This window comes from Saccostrea echinata, unplaced genomic scaffold (assembly GCF_033153115.1).
Source record: "Saccostrea echinata isolate AGI-Se365-2 ecotype Australia unplaced genomic scaffold, CSIRO_AGI_Sech_v1 ptg000004l, whole genome shotgun sequence".
Classification (NCBI taxonomy): Eukaryota; Metazoa; Mollusca; class Bivalvia; order Ostreida; family Ostreidae; genus Saccostrea; species Saccostrea echinata.
The window spans coordinates 11,118,979-11,139,385 of NW_026889753.1; the positions used below are offsets into that span (position 1 = coordinate 11,118,979).

Here is a 20,407-nt window from a genome sequence, read left to right on the forward strand (position 1 = left end):
TTTAAAATAAAATGTATGTATATCACCAGACAAGAAAAAATAACAATACAAACATAACAGTTTATTCTTAAAGATTCTCCAAATATAAATGACCTTTTCACTATACCATTCTTAAAAGGGGGGGGGGGGGGTCTCACAACACATGTAACCTTTGTGATATGTTGGGCTATAATGGCACATATTTTGCAAAAAACAGTTTAATCAATAGAATGGTTTAATTTTCAATGTGAATTAGTCATTTTTAACTGATTTCAAATGATGTGTCCCTTTGGCCAGTTTTCTACAACAAAAAGAAAATAGAAGGGAAAAAAACCCAGATATTACTTAAAATATATCTTTTGATATGGATAACAAAATTATTTACTTACAGATTTGCAAATATGATATAAATATGTCCATGCACATATATATGTAACTGTGCACACATTAACTTGTACATGTAATCGTTCCTTTGGACCCAGCTAATGAATTCATGAACATTTGTGCCCTTCTGCTAATGATTCTATAAAATTGTGTACTAATCTGAACATAATTTATAATGATCGTGATGAGGGGATGGGAAATATATATTATTCAGAACAATGGATAAACAATGAAAGAATACCTTATACATGTACCAGGAAATTCCTCAAATTTCAAAGTAGACACAGATACTGAAATCCCTAACACATGCAAGCTCTTTGCAATACATGTACATCTTTTTAAAAATGTTGATGAAAAAAATTAAGGTCCCAAAAACAAGAGTTAATTTAAAAAAAAACATATATATCATATCTAAAATATAGGGATTAAATAATATACAAGCACATCTGTTCATGGAATTCATAGAGTTTTCCTGAATAACTTGAGGAATATGTTTACATATTTAAAGAGAGATAAGCATTTTAAACAATTTTGCACATTTGCATGTATAAATGTTCAACACAAAAATAGAAAATCTGTCTACCAAATGGATATGCTACAAAGTGCAATAAAATGAATATAGATCTTATATCTCACTGTCTATGTGTAAACAAGTCACTATTAAACATTTGTGAAGAATATTAATTGTAGCAATATGCAAATAAATGTTCCAAATTGAAACATATTACTCATACATGAAAATCTGCATCATAACAAAGTCTGGTCAATAATGCTGATTATGAGACTTAATATAAAATTTTTCATTGGTCATGGAATGCTATGTTATTATATCCGTGTAAACTATCAATACAGTATATCAATGCTCTGCATGGACTGCTAATAAAGAAAATACATCTAAAAAACATAAATAATGCTTAGAAAGAATATGAGGATAATATTGCAATTATCAACATGCTTTCTCAAATCATATGGTTAAAAATGTAAAGAAATAAGCCATTCTAATAATGTAAATTAAGATACAAGCCATAATCTAAGTGAAACAGATCTTAATATACTTGTCTATTAAAGCTTTAGAATATACAGTTTTAATTGTCAAAATGGTTGTACAATTATAATAAATAACATGAAACACTGAGAAGGAATGGGGATAATGGTATATAAATCACCACTATATCACGATATCAATGTGTGTCATGATTGCACGTAAGATAGTGAGCATGCATTTAGTGTATAAAACAGGACAGGAACCCAACATGAGCACAGACAGGAACACAGACAAAGGTATAGGACCTTAAAGGAAGACCAATGAATATGTGGAATAAAAACAGAAATACATACAAATGTTGAACATTACATGACAGAGTATCAGTTGGTTCACTGTGTCAAATCAACAATATCTACAATTCTGCTATACTGATTAAGAGACAAATAAAACAAAGGGATACACAATAAATGATGATACTTTGCTGACAATCTGTTTGCAGTTTAAAATTGTGCATGGTAGAAATTTATTTTCAGTCATGACTTTGCTACCTTGATAAGAACTTTCTGCATATATTATCACAGTCAGATGTTTGTGTAAACAAGTAATATATCACAATATGTTAATCTTCAACAGCACTAATCCTTTGTGACTTCACTTATGTCACTCTCTTCTTCTATTAGAAAACTGGGTCACAGTAACCTAATTATAAAGATATGTAGGTCATCTCTACTCCTCTTCTGGGTCACTGTAACCTAATTATAAAGATATGTAGGTCATCTCTACTCCTCTTCTTCCTCCTCGAATTTAATCTTTCCTGTTTTCCTTAGTAAATGGCGGAAGTCAATTTGAGTAACAGAGTTAGGATCTTTTCGTCTGATTCCCTGCTCTAAGTCAAAGTTTGTCTTCTTTAACCGACCTCTAAAGTCTATGCCATTACTTAACTCCTGGGCAATGTCTCCTGTTCCATTCATCTTAGAGGGTGGAATTACAGCAGGCTTCCTGTAATGATCAACAAACTTATAAGTCTGATGAAATATCAAATGTAGCTAGCTTCCATTGCCAATCAATGGTGGCATTCCTGTGAAATAACTTACTCAGAATTCTCATTAATCAAAAATCAATCCAATTATTTACTCACAGTCCTGAAATACTGAATTTTCAAAATTTGGGTGGAAATTTTAAAGCTGGCATACTGACAAGAAACACACAATGCAACAAACAAGTAAAGTTTTGCAACTTGAACAGCTAAAAATCACTTTCTATCCTCTAACATAGTCCAAATGATTCAAGTTTCTTTAAAGAATATTGTCAAAGCCCCTCTTAAAATTAATGGATCAACACAGATGAAGCTTTGTTGCCCTAAAGCAAGAGAAGTAGGAAGATCAGGATCAACAAAATAATTAGTCTAGTATTCAGTATCAACTCAACTTAAGTTCTAATCTGTCCCGCACTTACCACTATCACCATGCAGATAATTAACAAACTATTAGTGCTTCTGTAGTATTTTTAAACCCATATTAAGACCTCTAGCATTGACCTCTCTTATGGTCTTTGAAGAACTTTTAATAAGATAAGTTATTTTTGTCTCATTTTTATTTATCTATTACTTACAGGTCTGCCTGGTTATTAAAACTAGGAAAATACTTTTTGAATTATACGATAAACATTCTTGCATAATTATCTTATTCTATTAACCTTTCAAATACATTATTTACTGTGATTAATTATCAAAGGTGAATGGAAAAGGGGAATAACTTCTCTCAGTAGAATACAAATTAATAGAGCCCTGCCCAGGACCAGAATGCTTAGACAAATGGTCCAGATGTTCAAAAATCTGGTAGAAATACGCTTACTTATTAGTGGTGTTCCAATCATCGATTATAATCGAAAATCAGTCGATTGCTGGCATAATCCAAGCGCTCGAATACAATTTTTTTTTATTCTGATTAATCGGGTTATTTATTTTATTTTAAAAGCGTAATAGTTTTTAAGCCAAATATTCCAGCCGCAACTTTTCTATTAACTTATTTGTGTATCCTAATGGAGCAGACGAAGAGACATCGTATTCATACCCGGGTAACAACGCTCATTCTGGGGTATGGACGTACTTTGGATTCTACAAAATGAGCGTAGAACCAGCTTGACTAGATAGAACATTCTGTCGTTAAAATGATATTGTCCTAAGGACTAGGGGTTGTTCCGAGACACAGTTATTACAACTACAGCTGGACCACCACAGACAGTAGTTATTCAATCATTATTACCATTTAATAAACTAAAATTGACAGACTTTGTAAATGTCCGATTATAATTGATAATTAGTTAGTTACAGTAGCCTGATCATCGATTATGAAATTCTTACCGATTCCCATCACTATTACTTATACATGTACCATTTAAACTTTTACTCAGTTTGCTTCCGATATGCCCAGAAGCAGAGAAGAATTTCACAGATACGATGCATTTTCACTACAGATTCAACAAAGCCTTACCCTAACACCAGAACTCAAGACCAAAGGTCAAGAAATTTACAAATTTGGAAGAGTTACCCTCATCATCATAACTATGGACTTCAAAGAATTAACACTTTTCCACTATATTATCCCCCCCCCCCCCCTCCTCGTTATGCCAGAACCCCTGACCCTAGGACCACAAGATTTAAAAATTCTGTTCGAAGCTCCCATTTTCATCATAGCTAAGCAATTTATTTATCAGCTCAACACTAAGGAGCAGACAGGATTAATTAATGATTAATAATAGAATTAATGCATTTTCACTATATAATCAATAGAGCCCCCCACCTCCCACCCTCCTCAAGAACCCCAAAAACTGAGGCCATATATTTAAAAATTTTGGAAGAGGCATCCTTGCCTATCATAATCATGCACTTAGTTTGTTTAAATAATCTCCAGTAGCAGAGAAGAAGATTTTCATAGAATCAATGCATTTTCACAATATAATCAATAGAGCCCCACCTTAACACCAGAACCCCTGACCCTGGGGCCATGAAATTCACAATTTTTAAAAAGGCATCCTTATGCATCATAACCATGCACTTAGTTTGTTTAAATAATACCCAGGAGCAGAGAAGAAGATTTTCAAAGAATTAATGCATTTTCACTATATAATCAATAGAGCCCCGCCCTTACACCAGAACCCCTAACCCTGGGGCCATGAATTTCACAATATTGGAAGAGGCACTCTTGCTCATCATAACTATGTACTTAGTTACTTTATTTAATAACAAGGAGCAGAGATGAAGATTTTCAAAGAATAAATGCATTTTCACTATATTTTATCAATAGAGCCCCGCCCTAACAGCAGAACCTCTGACCCTGGGGCCACGAATTTCACAATTTTGGAAGAGGCACTCTTGCTCTTCATAACTATGTACTTAGTTACCTTATTCAATACCCAGGAGCAGAGAAGAAGATTTTCAAAGAATTAATGCATTTTCACTATATAATCAATAGAGCCCCACCCTAACACCAGAACCCCTGACCCTGGGGCCATGAAATTCTCAATTTTTAAAAAGGCATCCTTATGCATCATAACCATGCACTTAGTTTGTTTAAATAATACCCAGGAGCAGAGAAGAAGATTTTCAAAGAATTAATGCATTTTCACTATATAATCAATAGAGCCCCGCCCTAACACCAGAACCCCTGACCCTGGGACCATGGCTTTCACATATTCTGGAAGGGGCCCACCTCCTCATCATAACTATGTACTTAGTTTATCACCTTAATGCACAGGAGCAGAGGAGAAGATTTTCAAAGAATTAATGCATTTTCACTATATAGTCAATAGAGCCCTGCCCTAACACCAGAACCCCTGACTTGTGGCCATGAAATTCACAATTTTGGAAGAGGCTCTCTTGCTCATCATAACTATGTACTTAGTTACTTTATTTAATACCCAGGAGCAGAGAAGATTTTCAAAGAATTAAAGCATTTTCACTAGATAGTTGATAGACCTAACACCAGAACTCCTGACCCTGGGGCCATGAAATTCACAATTCTTGAAAAGGCACTTTTGCTCATCATAACTATGAACTTAGTTACTTTATTTAATACCCAGGAGCAGAGAAGAAGAATTTCAAAGAATTAATGCTTTTTCACTATATAATCTATAGAGCCCCGCCCTAACACCAGAACCCCTGACCCTGGGGAGGCACTCTTGCTCTTCATAACTATGTACTTAGTTACCTTATTTAATACCCAGGAGCAGAGAAGAAGATTTTCAAAGAAATAATGCACTTTCACTATATGATCTATATAGCCCCACCCTGGGGCCAGAACCCCTGACCATGGGGCCACGAATTTCACAATTTTGGAAGAGGCACTCTTGCTCTTCATAACTATGTACTTAGTTACTTTATTTAATACCCAGGAGCAGAGAAGAAGATTTTCAAAGAATTAATGCATTTTTACTATATAATCTATAGAGCCCCACCCTAACACCAGAACCCCTGACCCTGGGGCCATGAATTTCACAATTTTGGAAGAGGCACTCTTGCTCTTCATAACTTTGTACTTAGTTACCTTATTTAATATCCAGGAGCAGAGAAGAAGATTTTCAAAGAAATATTGCACTTTCACTATATGATCTATATAGCCCCACCCTGGGGCCAGAACCTCTGACCCTGGGGCCACGAATTTCACAATTTAGGAAGAGGCACTCTTGCTGATCATAACTATGTACTTAGTTACTTTATTTAATATCCAGGAGCAGAGAAGAAGATTTTCAAAGAATAAATGCATTTTCACTATATAATCAATAAAGCCCTGCCCTAACACCAGAACCCCTGACCCTGGGGCCATGAATTTCACAATTTTGGAAGAGGCACTCTTGCTCTTCATAACTTTGTACTTAGTTACCTTATTTAATACCCAGGAGCAGAGAAGAAGATTTTCAAAGAAATATTGCACTTTCACTATATGATCTATATAGCCCCACCCTGGGGCCAGAACCATTGACCCTGGGGCCATGAATTTCACAATTTAGGAAGAGGCACTCTTGCTGATCATAACTATGTACTTAGTTATTTTATTTAATATCCAGGAGCAGAGAAGAAGATTTTCAAAGAATAAATGCATTTTCACTATATAATCTATAAAGCCCTGCCCTAACACCAGAACCCCTGACCCTGGGGCCATGAATTTCACAATTTTGGAAGAGGCACTCTTGCTCTTCATAACTTTGTACTTAGTTACCTTATTTAATACCCAGGAGCAGAGAAGAAGATTTTCAAAGAAATAATGCACTTTCACTATATGATCTACATAGCCCCACCCTGGGGCCATGAATTTCACAATTTTGGTAGAGGGCTCAATGCTTATTACAATGATGCCAACAGTTTGACTGCTTGATGTCCAGGAGTAAAGAAGAAGATTTTTAAAGATTGCATTATTTTTGGTGGTTTTAGCCCCACCCCTCAGGCCCCAGGGGGGCAGGGACCATGAAATTCACAATTTTTGTTCCCCTTCACCCATAGATGCTATATGCCAAATTTGGTTGAAATTGGTTCAGGGGTTTCAGAGAAGAAGCTAAAAATGTTCAAATGTTAACGCATGACGCACGCCGACGGACGAGAACGGATAGCAATAGGTCACCTGAGTGACTCAGGTGACCTAAAAAGGAATGAAGCTTTTAACTCTTACAAGTAATGTCTCAAAAGAAACTGAACTTAGAATTCAAGTTACAAACTGTTTGTTCACATTAATGACAATAACAAAGACAGGACTTACAACTGAAACTTGACTTTTGCAAGTGCTGTGGGAGATGCGACACCATTAGGAATACCATTGGAAACACCATTGCTCACAGAGGGATTCCCATTTCTCACAGGAATTTCAATGGAAAATGGAGGTGTAACACTGGTAGGGATAGGAGGGGGAGGTTCTGTAGGGGGTGGAGGAATGTAGAAAGTGGGTGGGTCCCGTTTCATTGCGGGTGGGGGAGGAGGAGGTGGTGGGGGAGGGGTTGGGGGTCTAGGTAAACCCTCCCTTGGCTCTTCTCCTTCCTGCCTTTGTCGGTGGTTCCAGTGACCAGCTGAACTATTGCTGACTTGTTTCTCTAGGGTCTTGACCATTTCCTGTTTGTTGCTTTCTTTATAGAACTCCTCTTTGTAAGATGATGGGTCTTTGCTGATCTCTGAAGATGGTGGTCGTAGGCCATTTAAAGAACCACTGTAGAAAAAAACACAACATTAACAAGTTTGAAATCATTTAATGTGAAGTTTTGAAAAGATTGATACTCATTTCTGCTTGTGGGTATAAAGTAGGGAATGCAATTTGTAACTGGTTAACCGATTATTTGGTCGGAACGAAGGCATTTGGTTAGAAAATCTGTAATCGGTTACTCGCAAAAAAGTAAAATGTTTATAAAATTGAAAACAATTTTTTTTTTAAATTTATTTTTAAAAAAGAAATATCTGCATAAATGTTGATAATTTAGCATTTTCTCGTATCTATTTAAGCTGATTAAGAGGTAATTATGGCTCTCCAGATTGAAATTGTGGGATAACTGGTCAGTTTGCGATGTGTTATTTACTGTTAAAACACCATGTTGTTACCCCGACTGTCCTGTTACTATATTCTTTAATGGTATAAATTAAATCAGCGTTGAGCACTATGAATTGGTATGGGTATCTTTTGCAGTTATCTATCAAATCAAATTATTAAACAAACATACTAAATAAGTAATACAGTGTAGACTTAGTTTTGAGTATGGTGACAATGAAGAATGAACTTGTGTGACATATTATTCAGCTTTTGAAAATTACCGGTACAATGATTTCTCAGGCATGTTTCATGGTTTTCTAATTTTTTTCTTGATTATTGAAATAAAATATATATGCATGTAGTTTTCTGATCACATTCAAGACAAAGAAAAGTGTTTATAACTTTTAACGTCTTTCCTTGTCTTTTTGTGCATACGAATAGAACTATTTGAAAAAAAATATATCAAGAATATGTGTAATTCAATATACACATACATTGTAGTTTGATATGATTAACTGGTTAATCAGTCGGAATGTCTTGCGCTTAACCGATTAGCAATTCTGCATTCGATTACCATCCCTAGTATAAAGTGATTGCAAATCAGCATTTTCCCAGTGTGGTAGATATAAACATATAATACGCAAGCCATTTAGCAATTTAGCAGAATCTGCTTTCCGCCAAAAGCGCTAAATAGAATACACTGCCAAATGTAATACATTTACAGTATTCATAATCCGTCATTTCTGATTGACTGTGACCTTTAAACTAATAAGCAGAATGGTTAATACACGTATAAAGTACGAGGGGTGATCAAAAAGTTCGCGAACTATCTCTATACTTAAAAAACCACAATTCAGATCAGATTGAAATTTGGCACACATATAGTCATACACATCTCCTATAAATAGCAGATGTTAAATAATGTTTTGCTCCATGTTTGTGACGTCACAATGTGAAAATGACATCAGTATGTAGGTCACTTGTGACAAAAAATGGTTGACTCAGTCGTACTTGAGTAACGAATGGCTGTAAAGTTTAACGTATACCTCAGAAATTCCTTTGCAGTGAAATATGATGATAATTTGTACAAGGTTTATGAAGACAAAAGACTTACAAGAAGTCCAATCATTAATTGGATTGAATGTTTTAGTGAAGGCAGGGAGATGGTTAAAAAAGATGTTTGTTCTGTTGACCAGCCAAAGCAAGCCGGTAAAAAGATGTGTCCTTAGTTGAGCAATTTGTTTTGAAAGATTGCCAAGTTACAGTAAGAAAAATAGTTGAATATCTGAGCAATAATATAATTATTAAATCCCTAAATTATCGTTTACTTTAGACTTTAAACATATGAGATATGAAAAAAGAAGGCGCCCATACTTTTTCCACATTGGATAAACGACACTCCTGAGACAGAGGACTCAGGTTGTGATGGTCACAATGCTAATTCTGGGAAGGGAAATCCTTATCCACCCATCCTATTGCCGAGATTTGGCCATTTCTGACAGATGGTCTGTTCTTGTTATTAAAAATTACTTGCATGGTAAGAAATATAAGACTCAGAAAAATCTCTTAGCTTCTGTGACCACTAAGAAGTATGTCACATGACCGCCTGGATCATGTGATTCGCGCATTGGCAGAACAATGGCAGATGTGCATTAAAATCGGAGAGGACTACTTTAAAAAATAATGAACACTGAAACTTCATTTTATTTCTTTTAAGGAAGTTATTCAATTAGTTTGCGAACTTTTTAATCACCCCTCGTCATGATTCATTATTTAGGAGATTCTAGAAAATATTACCAGTTGATGCTAATAAAACAATGACAGCAAACTTCAAGTGCACTTTTGTCAAAATTACCTTTCTTCATAGCAATCATTAATTCACTATCCATTAATTGTGAAAAGTTACCAGTGCACACTAAAGAACACCACCGAACGACAAAGGAAACATGCACACCACTCCTAATGCTTAATCCCTTCATAGATACGAACATTGTCCATCAAATAAACAAAATTAACTCCAGGATAGCGAGTAGTCCCATCCACATTAACTTCTAAAATAGACTCCTAGTATATTACATGTGCAATGTAGGAATAAAAAAAGAGTCCCTTCTAGATCAGAAATTGTTAATAGTAAACACACACCACACCACAAATCCAACAGAGTGACACAAAACACTGACTTAGCCAGAATTGCCTCAGCAATACTCCTTGCAGCCCGTGATCTCTCGAATTCTTCTGTCCCTGCTTTGTGCTTTTTGCTATAAACATGAAATACTCCATGAAAACCATTATCAATTTAATTAAGAGAAATTGTTGATGGGGATAATGTGAGGTTCTTTACCTTCCCCTCAAACTCTGATCGTGGGCTTCCACCAGTGGTTTGTCCCAGTCAATTATCTGGTCCTTTGGAACCTCATAAGAACTGTTGGATATCAAAATACAATATTTATGAAAAACAAAACTCTAATAACTCAACAGACACAAATATTATAATTTTGAATGCATAAAGCAATTATTGGCAAACATACTTTGTTACTATATATTATTAGGTCTTTCCACCTTTCTGTGGAAAGACCTCTTGAAATGCTTATGTTTATTATTATTATTATTATTATTATTATTATTTTTCTTCCCGGACTTTTGAAACTGCAAGACTTATCGAAAAACTTTATAGTTCGTGATACTGGATATCAAAAGTTATTCCGAAAAACGACCCCCCGTGTTTGACCTATGACCTCTTACGAAGTTATTGCCCCTTTCGCAAGAATAGCTTGTTATCGCTACTCCTCCGACACCGTAAACTGTAGAGGTACGGAACCTTCACCAATGCCTTCGACTAATTGAGTGGTCTCTTCAATCTTTTCATTGCGAAAGTATTCGTCAACCCCTTTTATGAGTTATTGCCCCTGAAAGTTTTGGAAGCTTACAAATAATGAAAAATTTTCAAAACGATAAGCCGTAGAGACATGAAACCAACTGCATTAGATTCTTTGACCTTAGACCTTGAAGTTTATGTCAAGGTCAAAGGTCAAGGTCATTCCAAATATGAGAAATAAAGCTCTTTTTATAGCTCTTTTGTCTTTCAACATATACAGAATATCTTAACATCTTTAATATCTACTTTTAAAACTATTTCAAAGATTTCAATCTTGTCCCCTAAGCTTAACCCTTTTAAAAGTTATTGCCCCTTGTGCGAAAAACCTTGTTATCGCTACTCCTCTGAAACCGTAAACCGCAGAGACACGAAACCTTCACTAATGTATTCAGGGTCTTTAGACACAACTTCAATCTATCATGGCGAAAGTATCCAGTGACCCCTTATATGAGTTATTGCCCTTTAACGTCTTTGCGCTTACTAGTAAACCCTATAACTTTGAAACTAAAAGTTGTAGAAGCATGGGGTTAATTGCAATGTGACCCTTGTCCTTTGACCTTGAATATTTGTTCAAGGTCAAAGGTCAAGGTCATTTCAAAATTTTAAAAATTTTCAATTTTTCTATTTCTCAAGCCATTTCTGGTTTCTTTTGTAAAAAAAATAAATAGTAGAGAGTAAAATATGAAAAATATATGAAATTTAAAGAAGGTGGAAAGACCTCTAATTGTTCGAGAACAATTAGTCTACTAGTTATACCAATAATTTTTACCTCATTAGATTTATTTAATAAGCATATCCTTTATGGAATTTAAAAATGATATGCTAATAATAATGATGCAAAACTTTGGGAGCAGATTATTAGTCACATATATATAGACATGCAGTGACATGGTACAGAATGATACCTGTCAGTGGTTAATAAATTTCATACCCAGTTCAGCTTCGCCTTGCTGGGTATGAAATTTTCTAACCAGGTACTGGTATCATCCTGTACCCATGGTCACTGAATGACTATGTAACAAATTAAACCCACAGATGACATATATTCAGGTGTCTATGGTTTGTAAAATTGATCATTTGTTTTCTTTATTTTCTTCCGCATCACATACTTATTTCTAACCACATAATTTTGCCATTTTTGTTTGCAAAAGAATTGAAACTAATGTTCTATTGACCAGGTAAAAGTGTTAAAAAAGAACGATAACTCCGTATTGACCGTGTTTTGTTTTTCCAGTGACTGTGTTTACAAGTATTACCCTCCCCTTACCTGACAGACAACAACCAATCACATGCCCTGGGATATCATCAAAATCTCATCAGCAGTGGGTAAATTTTTTTTTTTCAAAAACCTTTATATGAGGATTTAAGTGGTAGCAGATCTAATTAATATCTAGCTCATTAGGATACTTTTGTTTACCTCTTTAGGGAATGGGAAAACTGATCATAGTAGCTGACATTTTCTGGTTTCATAATCTCCTTCTCCTCCCTAAAAGTCAGTTTAAAGTTTATAAATGTATATTCATGTCTTCAAGTATATACTGTGTGTTTGATCTGCCATTCATTGTCCATTACATGAATACATTTCTAGCAAACTTTTAGTTTGTTATATTCTTCTAAATCCCACATATTTTTACTCTTTGAGAGAAAAAAAAAAATCTGGTCATGAACCAAGGAATTTGAAATGACCAAATTTTTATCTAAATGTGTTTGCTGTTGCATAAAAATACATAAGGTAACATTTTTGTAAGACCCATTTTTCCTCTGATTTTGCTTTGGAAATATTGATCTGCCAAAAGAAATCTAAATTTAAATGAAATGCAAAAAATTCAGCATACTTTGCCATGCAAAATTTGACAGGAATTGCTTTCTAGCCAACAATTTTTAACATGAATGATATATTAGTCATAAATCGCAGTGAAAATTATCTTAAATATAAAAGGACCATGGAAACTTAAGAAATTATTTGAACAAGAGAGGAAAGCTTATGAAGATTTCAATATTCAGATCCCTCTGCAATGACTGACCCTCTTTTCCTGAGGTGGTCTGGTAACTGAGGCTGAGGGTGAACCTCTGCCTTCACCAACAGAACAGGGCTGTCCTTCCCGACTGAGGGCTCAGGGACTTCCTCCCTCTGTTCCTCAACTCTGTCTTCAGTGTGAGGACTGCCATTCAGTTGTGGAGGAGTGTCATCCTGTTCCTCTTCATGTGCGTATCCATTTACAGCATGACTTGAAACTCCATTTATCTGTAAATTTAGGATTTAAAAAATAGCTTTTGCAAAAAGATAACATTTTTGCAAACTTTATGGAAAATTAATATGTAAAATAAAATTTGAAATCAGTGTTATGTTGCATGTATTATATAATATAAGGTAAAATTTTAAGATTCAATGTGAAATTTATGATGCAAAGCTCTAAATGTTATGTCTTTAGTAATGGCGGTCAGAATTTGCAAGAGAATTCAAAATATAGTAGCCAAGCTTCAAAAGAGAGATAACTCTTAGCTCTTCAAATATTATCCACTCTCAGTATAATGTAACTTGTGTTACCTCATCATAGTAGCTGGTCTCTGGTGTTGGCATCACTGTTTTCAGCTCTTTTATCTTCCTCATGTGGTCCAATCTCTCCTCATCCACATCTGGAAGGGGTTCCTCTACCTTAGTGGGAGATTTTGGAGGGGGAGGGGCTCTCCTTTTCTGGGGGACAGCATAGATGTCCGTGTCATTTACAGCTCTGACAGGGGATTTCGGAGGTTGTCCTGATGGCACGTGAACAGGTGAGTTGTTTTTCACCATAATATCATACTTCTCTTTGTTGTACAATTCCACCTTGAAAAATAATTAAGAAATACCATGAGGCCTATGGGCTTTGATGGTCACCTGAGTATCATGAGTAATTTTCTCAGGCTATAACTCAGCCAATCCTGAGAATGGAACTCAGAATTTATGTGCCTTGAATTTTACATCTAGCTAGGATTCTATGTTCATTATCACATTGTAGGAAGCTTGTCTCCTATATGCTCAGATTTCAAAAGCATAATGCATTTTAAATATTTGATCAACTTAACCCCATCCTTTGGATACAAATTTCACAATCTGGAAGGGCTCATAGCTTAAAGCCATTATGCATACAGTTTGCTTGCAAAATGTCCAGAATGAATAAGATTTACAAAGGTACAATGCAATGCAGAGTAATTAATTTTCAAGTTGTGACTAGGTTACACCCACCATATGGGCCTGGACCCAGGGCACATGAACTTAACAAGTATGCATAAGAGCTAACTTGCTCATTATAAACAATTATAAACAAAAAATTGGTTACAATTGGTCCAGGCATGCATTTCATAAAAGATAAATATGTTCAAAAGTTTATGAATGATGCATGACAGAGTACAATGGACAGGAACTGACAGCAATAGACTGATTACCTAAACAAGAGGCCCAAGGTCCTTAACGGTCACCTGAGTATAATAAAACAATTTAGAAGTTAAATACACTGATAGATGAAGCTTTGTTGCCCTAAAGCAAGAGAAGTAGGAAGATCAGGATCAACAAAATAATTAGTCTAGTATTCAGTATCAACTCATAACTTAAGTTCTTATCTGTCCCCCACTTAATATTATCCCCATGCAGACTATTAACAAACTATTAGTGCTTCTGTGCTATTTTTAAACCCATATTAAGACCTCTAGCATTGACCTCTCTTATGGTCTTTGAAGAATTTTTAATAAGTTATTTTTGTCTCATTTTTATTTATCTATTACTTACAGGTCTGCCTGATTATTAAAACTAAGAAAGTACTTTTTGAATTATATGATAAACTTTCTTGCATAATTATCTTATTCTATTAATCTTTCAAATACATTATTTACAGTGATTAATTATCAAAGGTGAATGGAAAAGGGGAATAACTTCTCTCAGTAGAATACAAATTAATAGAGCCCTGTCCAGGACCAGAATGCTTAGACAAATTGTCCAGATGTTCAAAAATCTGGTAGAAATACGCTTACTTATATCATTTAAACTTTTACTCAGTTTGCTTTCGATATGCCCAGAAGCAGAGAAGAATTTCACAGGTACAATGCATTTTCACTACAGATTCAACAAAGCCTTACCCTAACACCAGAACCCAAGACCAAAGGTCAAGAAATTTACAAATTTGGAAGAGTTACCCTCATCATCATAACTATGGACTTCAAAGAATTAACACTTTTCCACTATATTATCAAAAGCCCCCACCCACCCCCCCTTCCTCGTTATGCCAGAACCCCTGACCCTAGGGCCACAAGATTTAAAAATTCTGTTCGAAGCTCCCATCTTCATCATAGCTAAGCAATTTATTTATCAGCTCAACACTAAGGAGCAGACAGGATTAGTTAATGATTAATTAATAGAATTAATGCATTTTCACTATATAATCAATAGAGCCCCCCTCCCCCCTCCCCCCCCCCTTCCTCAAGAACCCCAAAAACTGAGGCCATGTATTTAAAAATTTTGGAAGAGGCATCCTTGCCTATCATAATCATGCACTTAGTTTGTTTAAATAATCTCCAGTAGCAAAGAAGAAGATTTTCATAGAATCAATGCATTTTCACTATATAATCAATAGAGCCCCGCCCTAACACCAGAACCCCTGACCCTGGGGCCATGAAATTCACAATTTTTTAAAAGGCATCCTTATGCATCATAACCATGCACTTGGTTTGTTTAAATAATACCCAGGAGCAGAGAAAAAGATTTTCAAAGAATTAATGCATTTTCACTATATAATCAATAGAGCCCTGCCCTAATACCAGAACCCCTGACCCAGGGGCCATGGCTTTCACAATTCTGGAAGGGGCCCACCTCCTCATCATAACTATGTACTTAGTTTATCACCTTAATGCCCAGGAGCAGAGGAGAAGATTTTCAAAGAATTAATGCATTTTCACTATATAGTCGATAGAGCCCCGCCCTAACACCAGAACCCCTGACCCTGGGGCCATGAAATTCACAATGTGGGAAGAGGCTCTCTTGCTCATCATAACTTTGTACTTAGTTACTTAAATTAATACCCAGGAGCAGAGAAGATTTACAAAGAATTAATGCATTTTCACTAGATAGTTGATAGAGCCCCGCCCTAACACCAGAACCCCCGACCCCGGGGCCATGACATTCACAATTTTGGAAGAGGCACTCTTGCTCATCATAACTATGTACTTAGTTACTTAACTTAATACCCAGGGGCAGAGAAGAAGATTTTCAAAGAATTAATGCTTTTTCACTATATAATCTATAGAGCCCCGCCCTAACACCAGAACCCCTGACCCTGGGGCCATGAATTTCACAATTTTGAAAGAGGCACTCTTGCTCATCATAACTATATACTTAGTTACTTTATTTAACACCCAGGAGCAGAGATGAAGATTTTCAAAGAAATAATGCACTTTCACTATATGATCTATATAGCCCCATCCTGGGGCCAGAACCCCTGACCCTGGGGCCATGAATTTCACAATTTTGGTAGAGGGCTCAATGCTTATTACAATGATGCCAACAGTTTGAGTGCTTGATGTCCAGGAGTAAAGAAGAAGATTTTTAAAGATTGCATTATTTTTGGTGGTTTTAGCCCCACCCCTCAGGCCCCAGGGGGGCAGGGACCATGAAATTCACAATTTTTGTTCCCCTTCACCTATAGATGCTATATGCCAAATTTGGTTGAAATTGGTTAAGCGGTTTCAGAGAAGAAGCTAAAAATGTTCAAATGTTAACGCACGACGCACGCCGACGGACGAGAACGGATAGCAATAGGTCACCTGAGTGACTCAGGTGACCTAAAAATAACTTAGGGCCAAAACAGGTAAAAGCAATATCTACAAATTCTATTGTTTGCCTCAAAGTAATTCAGTGAAGATGCTGTGTACTGTGACCTAATTACCTGTTGTGTGAAAATGCTGATTTATACGTAATTATATCTACTGTGACCTAATTACCTGTTGTGTGAAAATACTGAGTTGAATTTCTTTCTGTGACCTGAATTCCAGCAGTTTCTGGTATTTAGCTCTGGTCTGCCACATTCTGAAGAAGCTCTGTATCACTACTATAGCTCTCACCTTGTCCATCTGCTTCTCAGCTTGAAGCTGCTTACTGGCCTGTTTAGCTTTCCGTGAGCGGAAGGCTGCCAAATAGAAAAGGCAAACAATTTAAAAACGTCCTTAAAGCCAATATCAAACAGTAAATTTCAAATGAAATCATAGGTGAAAAAATAGCTTGTTATGGAAAACTAGATTTTGTTCATCTTTAAAAAAAAATTTTAGGCATAAGTCTAAACTTTATTTTTTTCGGTGACCAAAACTTTATTACAAAATCATTTTCCTTATAACAGAAACTAGCAAGATTTGTTTTAATACTGGGATGAAAAAAACCCCACATTTCTCTTTATATATATATACACATCTAAAAAAAACAGTTTTTCAAACAGAAAATATGTACACACACAGAATATACCACGGACTTAGTACAATTTTCCAAGAAGAATTACTTGACATTGAGAAAGTCAGACAGCCATACCGGCAAAAACAGAACTACACCACTATGTTTCACTAGACTACAACACTCCTTACCAATTTCTTCATCTTGAAACAAAAGTAGAAGAAAATTTATCTTCATTAACTTATTTTGAAAAGCAACACTGGATAAATGTACGTTTCCATTTTTTTTTTTTTAATGATCTGTCAATAAATAAATGCCATAATTAAAATAATAACCTGATATGAGTGACACAACAGTACAAGGACCTTTTTCATGTTTATGCTGAAAATTGTATATGCATAGCTTGCTGATTGAAGTGCTTGCTTATACTTGCTAGTAATGTTGGTCCTATGCCGATTACTAAGGTCAACGCTACTCAAGGATATGATTCTACATGAAGTAGAAATTCTAAATTTCAGCATAGTATTTTTTAAAATTTGATTTCTAAACATTTATAAAATTGTTTTGTACTAAAATGCATTTGAAAGGACTTCAAAATTCAAACAACTCATTACAAACCATTTATTTCTTCTAATTCACATTTTGGACAGAGAAGCTAGACTAAGTAAAATATTATGAAATCCAATATTTTCTTTTTCCCTGATGTACAGGGATTTAGAAAATATAAGTAGAGAACATGTTTAATCCATACAATAAACACATGTCTACAAAGAGAAGACAACTCTTATTTGGCAAGCTTGTCAGTAGCCCTACATCTGGATTTTGAGACAACTTTGACAACCTTGTCAGTAGTCCTACCTCTCTGGATTTTGTGACAATTTTGACAACCCTGTCAGTACAGTCTTACCTCTCTGGATTTTGTGACAATTTTGACAACCCTATCAGTGTAGTCTTACCTCTCTGGATTTTGAGTACACTCTCCTGCTCTTTTTTGGCACTTTTCTGTCTCTTCCTGACAAAGTATCCCCTCAGTCTGGCCTGTATTGTAGTAGCTGCCTTCTTCCTCTCCGCTATCATTGGTTGAACCTTCTTCCTAACTAGGTAACCCCTGAACACTAAAAATAGAAGAAAAGCAATTACAAAGTCGTGATCAAAACTGAAATCTTATCTTCTTAAATTTTTTGTCAATAGCAAATAAATGAATAGAAAAGTGACTAGAAAGAATTTAGACTGTCTAAAAATTGTTTCCTTTTGGACACTGCTGCTTGCAGAAATGATAACTATGCATCACAATGCAGCATGTTCTATCAATGATTCATAGTACATACCTTTCTGTAGTTGAACAGCTGATGTTTTCTGTGCAATATACAATTTTTTATACTGTCTTCTTGCTAAATACATTCTTATACCTGTAAACAAAACATCAGAATTTTATTCTATACAAAAAAAAATCAAGGCAAACAAATTTGGTAAGGAATTCACATCTCTGATTTAAGAAGTGTAAAAAAGCCATACAGAAATCTACTTACATGCTTGGATTTTGGTAACAGCTTTCTCTCTCTGCCATTTAAGTCTGTGGAATTGACTGATAGCTAGATATCTGCGGATTGCGGCTTGGATACATGTGATTTTCTTGTTCCTTTCCTCATACATTCTAGCTAGCTGTTCTACATGATAATACTTCAGGAAAACCTAATAAAAGATGTCATGATTGAGCTTACACGTATCTTACACATATATCATTAAAGTTGTACTTTGCAAGAGTTTGTCTATCTGTTCTACCATGTCAATGCTCTGATCATCCCTGTATTTTAATACCTGTTATCCAAATAAAATTGACATCATATATGGAAGTCTGTAAGTATACCTTAGTTTTGCCTAATTGATACAAGGACATATTCAATCTGTCCAGCAGAGTAAAACAGCAATCTCTAGTATAATCCACCCTCTCGTCCCATCTGAAGGCCAGCATGGAATACCTGTAAGATAAGTGATATATTTTCTTATCTCATAAGATATAACTTACCATGTACAATGGTCTTATAGTTTTTTAAATAGGGATGTTCTTTACCTCCATCAAATCAACCTACCTTTTAAGGAATTCAGCAAATGGAATTCTGTGAGAGTACCCCTCCCTCCGTATGCGGGTGGTCTCCAGTACCCCTGTATAGCGAAGTTGTACAGTCACCTTATCAGGCTCAAAGTCATCAGGGAGCTTCTGTTCATTAGGACGAATACATCTGAAAGATACAAACATAAGACACCATTAAGATAGGAACAATGTAAACAACATAATTGCCCACCAGTTACATTGCTCAGTGATATTGCAAGAATGGTTCAGATGCAGATTTGGATTGGATCAAATTTGAAAACTTGGAAAAAGACCAAAATGAAGTCCTAACAATTAAGGATCACTGAAACATTATATATACATGATGTAGGTCAGGTTACTAAGCATGCATTTGAAAAAGCATTCAAAGAATGACCACACGGCAAAATTTGTTAGAACCATTTTTGATATGCTGCAAACATATTCATGATGTAGATATTCACCTTATCTTTACTCTATGGTAGGCATTTGAAAATCCACTTTTGTTGCAAAGGCACCAAAAAAACTCTTCAGAGAGCATGGGAAATATTTGTATTAAATTTATATAACAAGCAAGCAGATATCTCCATTTCTATCAACCTGCTGGTCTGATTGAGGTTACCTGACAAAATGGGGAGATCCAGCCACCATCTTGGCTAGCAGATCCATTAGAGAGTATCGGAAGTAGGTCGCCACGGTCTGTTGAATTTTGGTCATACTTGTGGATCCTGACCCCTACAATTCCACAGAATATTTAAGATTTCCTCTATGTACATTTAAATATATTTAAATCAGAATTGGAATTGATACCAGTATTTGCCCCATGTAGTAGTTAGTAGTTGCCCTAAAACCAAATGTTCAGTGATACGTATTCACTTGCACACTTATCTGAAGAACTGATTACCAACACAGAAAGCATAAAACACAATAACTTCACCAAAAATCAATTGTTAGTTATGGCCATTTCCTACACCCATAATGAACAATTTAGATTTTTTTTTCCATCTACAACTCAAATATTGTGTTAAATATTGTGAAAGAAAATACCTAATACATATAACCTGCATTATTTTCAATTATTTCACTTAAAAAAAATAATAGTTTCCATAAGAAATAAAATTTCCTTAAAATCTTCTTGTCATGAAAAAAAAAGTTAAAAGACTATACTAAACCTATGCCT

At 35.3% G+C, this 20,407-nt stretch overlaps 1 protein-coding gene across 4 annotated transcripts in view; it reads right to left on the reverse strand.

Moving 5' to 3' along the window:
* Positions 1-1,325: 1,325 nt before the first annotated feature.
* The window catches only part of LOC133179167 (myosin-IIIb-like), a 56,773-nt gene continuing 37,691 nt past the window's right edge, over positions 1,326-20,407 (reverse strand). For 2 of the 4 annotated variants that reach the window (XM_061313950.1, XM_061313947.1), the window contains 14 exons: positions 19,850-19,962; positions 19,229-19,378; positions 19,006-19,117; positions 18,668-18,830; positions 18,467-18,547; positions 18,095-18,253; positions 16,700-16,884; positions 13,278-13,556; positions 12,754-12,974; positions 12,147-12,215; positions 10,196-10,276; positions 10,035-10,112; positions 7,099-7,539; positions 1,326-2,347 (listed from right to left, as the gene is read on the reverse strand). In XM_061313950.1, coding sequence (XP_061169934.1) covers positions 2,128-2,347; positions 7,099-7,539; positions 10,035-10,112; positions 10,196-10,276; positions 12,147-12,215; positions 12,754-12,974; positions 13,278-13,556; positions 16,700-16,884; positions 18,095-18,253; positions 18,467-18,547; positions 18,668-18,830; positions 19,006-19,117; positions 19,229-19,378; positions 19,850-19,962 — 2,352 coding nt within the window. In that variant the 3' untranslated portion in view covers positions 1,326-2,127. The remainder of the gene's footprint in view (positions 2,348-7,098; positions 7,540-10,034; positions 10,113-10,195; positions 10,277-12,146; positions 12,216-12,753; positions 12,975-13,277; positions 13,557-16,699; positions 16,885-18,094; positions 18,254-18,466; positions 18,548-18,667; positions 18,831-19,005; positions 19,118-19,228; positions 19,379-19,849; positions 19,963-20,407) is intronic. The other 2 variants (XM_061313948.1, XM_061313951.1) reach the window with 2 other exon arrangements.